Here is a 6004-nt window from a genome sequence, read left to right on the forward strand (position 1 = left end):
ATCAGGAATAATGGCACAAATCCTTATCAGAATTTAGTATGAGTGGGCATCACTATGTAATCCCTTTTGAGATTAGATTTATAAGACCCTTACACCCCATTAATGGCAGACAATCACAGCATATGATGCTGATTACACAAAATAAATAATCCTGCGTTTTCTATACCAAAGATAATCTGAAAATCTGCTTCCTCCACTCACTCCAGCCCACTACAGAGTATGAGACCCATCAATTCCTTCATGTATCTGCAGCCAAATTCAAACTCCTGAAGATCAAAGGCTGACAGACAATGCAGATACAGCTCAGAGCATTTCCTATTTCCTAGGGAGGGCATGGGAAACACTTACATCAATGCCATCAATACCGGGAACTCCTGGTGGCCCTGGTGGACCTGGGGGGCCTGGCGGACCAGGGGGACCTCTCTGACAAGGAGTGAAAAAAAGGAGCAATTAGAGCCTGGCAAGCCATGGAGCCGTTCTGGGGGGACCAGCACAGTTGGAGCCTATAGGTTAGTCGGGAGGTCACAGCTGTGACAAGGACCTGCATCCTCACCCCATGTATATCACAGGCCCTATATCCTATTTTTACTGGCAACACTGCTCTCACCAAAGGAATGGGGAAAGTGTTAAACCCTCCTCCCTGGGCCCAGCCTCTCTCCTGTGCCCACAATGCTGCCAGGGCCAGGTGGGCTCCACTCCCCACGCAGCAGGATCTGAATGCCCCGTGGCTATGACAGGGTGGCAGAAATAAAAGCCATCTTTGCAGATCGAACACCGAAATTCACTATACTGATTACTCTTTCTTTCAATACAAAGGAGACAGTTTTCCTAAGAGCTCATACTAGCAACGAAAATTTAAAACACCCCTGCTTCACTGACAGGCAGTTTCCTGGTTCTTCGGGATTACATTAACATCTACAGAGGCATTTTCTCAAAGCGCCGGGCTCCCGGGGGGAGGCAGCAGGCGCCGCCAGCCTGTGGAAACTCAGCGAAAGGCAGTCACAGATCTCCGTGCCTATAATGGGGGGCTCTGTTCTCCTTGGAGTGAGCTCTGCCCGCGGCCCCACAACGGGGCTCTGTGAGCAGGAGGCTGCCCCGGGCCCTGAGCCTGGTCCCTTGGTCCTCACAGCGCTGCTGCTCTGGACAGATTTCCTCCACGCACCAGAGTTCCCAGAAATTCTCCGTCCGGCGGTAGCTGCCTGCGGAGCTCAGCCCCGCCGGTGTCACCTGCCCTGCGCTCGCAGGTAGGCGCGCCGGCGGCACCGCTGCCCCGCGGTCAGCTCGGCTCGGCCGCGTCACCCGCACTGCTGGGGGAACACGGCACGAACACGCTCCGGGGGTCGGCGCCAGGGCACGGCACAGCGGCCTTCGGTCCCTCAGCACCGCCGCACCGAGCTCCGCCCGCTCCCTCGCACTTACCTCGATTCCCGTCTGGGTTACCTGCGAGGGAGGAAAAGTAAAAAAACACAGCAGAGTCAAAGTCAAAACAAACTTACTTGAGCCAGGCCGAGGCAAAGCGCCTGCAGGAAGAGCCCCAGGGGCAGGAGGCGCCGGGCCATGGATGGAGGGAGCAGCCTGCGGCTGCCGGGGCGGGCGGGCGCAAGGTGAGCGCGGCCGGAGCCCCTCCCGGCTGCGGCCCGGGGCAGGGTCGCGGGGATTGGAGGAGGCTGGCGGCCGGGCAGGCGAGGACGGAGAGCCAGCAGCGCCTTAACCCTTTGCCCTGCGGCTGCCGGGTCGGACACCGACCCCGCCGTGCCCGCGGACCTCCCGCCGCCAGGCTCCCGGGGCGGCGGCGATGCCGGGGCGGCCGCGACAGCCCCTGCGCTGCGGGGCACAGCGCCCGCAGGGACCAGAACAGCCCGCCAGCGGAGAGGCAGACAGAGAGTCACGGAAGGGTTAAAATGAGGGAGAGGCTGCTGCTGCTGCTCTGGGGGGTTGGATTTCTAAAACCACCGAATACCGGGCAGGTATGGTAAAAAGGAACATGGGTAGCCAGGAGGGGGGAGATGTTGAGACTCCCGTGGGCTGCAGCGGCGAGCAGCACAGCGCAGAGCAGGGCAGGACAGCACAGCGCAGGACAGGACGGGACAGGACAGGACAGGACAGGTCTCTCACCCGAGCCGGCAGCTCGCCGCAGCCTTCGCGCTGGGGTCGCAGGGGGTCGCAGTGGATCACCATCCACTGGATCTCGAACTGGCAAAGAAGAAAAAATCATGTTCATTCGGGTCAGGGGTCACGCTGGCCGAACGTGTAAGAGGTGGACTACTGGCGCACTAGGCAGAGGATTAAGCGCTAGGTATTTAATGTCAATAGCTACAGGTTGTCCTGCATTCCCCCACCCCTAACAGTGGAGGTCTTTTAAAGAGGGAGCATAAACCGGCCAAGGTGCTGCTAGTCCTGAAATCATCTTTATCACATCTCTACTGTTCTGTTTGTTTGCAGTCATCACGGTTTCTGAGTGCTGAGACTGGAGCACAGCAGAAGGAGTACCCTTGTTTCATTTACCTGTTAGCTGACACCACCATCTGTAAGCCAGGTCTTTCCCTCCTTTATCCACTTCTCAATTTCAAACCATCATAATAAAAGCCAATTGAGTGCCATAATATACATATAAAAGAACTAATACTAATTTAATACTACAAGGCAGCCATACAATAGCAGCAGCCCAAACAGGAGTAAATTGTCAACAGCATCCTCACACTAAATCCAAAACACAGTTCTGTACCAGCTATGAAAACAAGAAAGCTAACTCTGTCTGCCTTGAGGCTATGCAAAACAAAAGCTGATAGGAAACCTCTCTAACTTAAAAAAAAAAAATTAAAAATAAAACTCTTCTGGTGGCAAGGTAGTAAAAGATGTGACTAGCTTCCCACTGATTTAGGAGGTGACAGAAGGGCAAATAGGTTGTAGCCTTGCAGTAAAGGTATGTTTTCCCTTGCCAGTATTTCTCAATGATCTTGTTGATTTTGTTAAGATGATTTAAAGGATGCCATTATTTTGAAGATGTCTCATGTAGATATTCTACTGATATCAATATACAGTGTTCTTAAGGATTAAGTACAGTCATAAAGTTTTCAGAAATGAACCTCAGATGATTTAGGGGTAATCATAAAGCGAAGATATTAAAATGTAACCTTTTGAATCCAAAGGTGGTGTGCTGGTGTTGCCTGAGGTAGAGCTTATTTTCTTCACAGTAGCTGGTATGGAGACATTGATTTGGGAGCAGAGTTGACAGCACAGGAATGATTTTTTTATTGCTGAGCAGTGCTTGGATGGAGTCAAGGCCTTTTCTGCCCCTGACCCCACCCCATCAGCCAGGAGGCTGGGGGTGCACAAGGACTTGGGGGGGGACACAGCCAGGATAGCTGATCCTGCTGACTAAAGGGGTATCCCAGACCATACAACATCAAGCTCACAATATAAAGCTGGGAGAAGAAGGAAAGGGCAGGGGGAGTTTGAAGTGATGCTCTCTGTCTTCCCTATCACTGTTACATGTGATGGAACCCTGCTTTCCTGGAGATGGCTGAACACCTGCCTGCCATTGGAAAGTGGTGAATTAATTCCTTGTTTTGCTTTGCCTGTGTGAGTGGCTTGAGCTTTACCTATCAAAGTGTCTTTATCTCAATGCACAAGTTTCCTTACTTTTATTTTTCCAATTCTCATCCCACCATGGGGTAGAGAGAGCAAGTAGCTGTGTGGGGCTTAGTTGCTATCTGGAGTTAAACTATAAAGAATGTTTCAGACTCATAGGTCAGTATTCCTGACATACATTTTTCCAATTTCCTACGGGATTTCTGTTTTATCTTTATTTCTTAGTCAGCACAGATATAATTAGCTGTGTCTGACTGTTCCCTGTTTTGTCATCTTAAGTTCTACAGAAATTCCTGCAAATGCCCACCCATCTTGGCACATCTCAATATCAACCATGTAATTCAGTTGTCTTATTAGTGTTTTAATTGAGAGAGGTGAAGGTTAGGTAAAATGCAAATGAGACCTCAATATGTAGGGTAGTATTTTCAGTATAAAATCAGTCACAGGGATGCGTTTAGCACTACTGTAGGCTTTAAGGAAAACCATGACCCTCAGAGCACAGCTGTAGGTCTCCTCTGGGAGATCTGGCTCCCTGTACCCCACTGGGTTATTGCTGGCCTGGTGATGATCCAGGGGAAGTCATCCTCCTGGGGAAGTACAACTCAGCTAAGCAATTTTTCATGTGGTGATTTTCTGCAATACTGCATCAAGAACATCTATGTTTCTTCTAAGAGAGGTCTGTTGTCAACTGTTTGTACATTTGTTAAGTGACCAAGAATAAACTACATGTATTTAAATGCATCTCATTCCAGAGCTGTTTTAAACATGTTTTATCCATTTTTTTGACATCTCTGAAACAGGCTTTTAGAGCTTCCTTCTCCTTGCACCTTTTTTTAAAACCTTTCACATTACAGCCAATTCCGGTGTTATTTGTCTTTCCATAGCTAGAGTTCAGCCTTCTGAATGTGAGATTTCACAGGGTGAAAAAAAAAACAAGATGTGACTTTTTACAGTACACAGACACAATCTGTTCTGTGGTGTAAATTAATCCCTGTTAAACAAATATTGACAAGCAGCTTCCTCTTAGATGTTACAAGACATGTAGCTTCCCTGAGCTAGTTAGCAGCATTTAATGTCAATTAAATAATGACCAAGAGTCACTCCTAGCAAAGTGTTTAGTATCTATTATGAAAAAAACATGGTAATGCCACTGAATTCACAGGAATTAAGGCAATTATATAATCTCACAGAAGTTATAATTTGAGCAGGAAGAAATTAATTCCCTTAACTTCCTATTATAGACATGTAATTTAGAAAGTAAATTCCTTTTCAGTTTTGAAATTATGCTAAATCTCATAGTGCTTAGAGTTTATCATGGATTATATTAATAACTTTTAGATAAAAAGATAAAACTTTTAGATCTTTTATCTAAAAAATAGGTAAAGTGAAGCTGTGAATCTGTGTAAAAATTTGTCCTCCATAAAGAATTCCAGAAATCCTGGAATAAACCTTTGTAAAGGCTGAAAGACAAGATGGAGTTTCTAATGGAACTGTATCTATTATTCTCCTAGGCACTTGTCATAATAACAAGCAATAAAGAATCCCTTTTAAAATTATATGTGTTACAGTGCACCTCTGAGAAGTTGACCTATTCTGCAAGATAAATAGGGCCCTCACCAGAATGCTGCAAAAAAAGAATGGGAAACACATAATTTATGTCCTTTTAAAATTCTACCACTGGAAGTAATATACTTTAACAATGCCTGGGAGTAAATTAAAAGCTGTGCCTAGGGCATATTAAATAACCAAGTCTGTTGAAATATTTAAACTTACAGTCAAGCAAGTTAAAGACTAGAATAGCCCCAAACATAGATTTATTTAGTCAATTAAAAGAGAAACAAAGTACACGGGCTAAAACAGAATAGACATTTTAAAATTACTAATCCATCTGACTATGTAATTCCTTTATCAGCATTTCAGAGGCTGTGGGGTTCCTGAATCTATATTATTGCAATATCAGGTTGAACCACTACCATTGCCTTTTTGGGGTTCCCAGCACAGGCCATGCAATTCAAAGTCAGTTCTGTCTAAAATAAAGTGTAATTTTAGACATCCAAACTGAGTTTAAGAATATGGTGTCATGCTTACTTTCTGTCTTCCCTGATAATTTGTTCCAGTGCTTCATTATTCTTTTTGTCAAGAAGTGTGCATCATACTCTTGTTTTAAAGTCTAACTCATGCAAAGATTTTACTTTTTTCATAAAATATACTTTATATGACCAAGTCTTCCCAGAAACATGCTAAAGTTATAAACAAATATTTTGCATTATAAATGGTGAATTAAAAAAATTATTTAATTCCATTTTGTCCTTTCATCCTTTCAACCTAGGAGGTTGTCCTATAATTACTGTAGCTCTCCACTGGTGCCTAAAGATGTACAGTCTTAAACACAGGCAAGGCAGAACTTAACGCC

General features: G+C 45.9%; 1 protein-coding gene across 1 annotated transcript in view; it reads right to left on the reverse strand.

Annotated features, from left to right (window-relative positions):
• Window positions 1-1559, reverse strand: part of COL9A1 (collagen type IX alpha 1 chain) — a gene marked incomplete at both ends in the record, with an annotated part of 44992 nt that extends 43433 nt beyond the window's left edge. Inside the window, 2 exons of the mRNA XM_084202856.1 lie at window positions 349-423; window positions 1497-1559. Of these exons, the coding sequence (XP_084058982.1) occupies window positions 349-423; window positions 1497-1559 (138 nt within the window). The remainder of the gene's footprint in view (window positions 1-348; window positions 424-1496) is intronic.
• Window positions 1560-6004: the final 4445 nt, after the last annotated feature.

The sequence above is a fragment of the Fringilla coelebs genome (assembly GCF_963513975.1).
Source record: "Fringilla coelebs genome assembly, chromosome: 3".
NCBI lineage: Eukaryota > Metazoa > Chordata > Aves > Passeriformes > Fringillidae > Fringilla > Fringilla coelebs.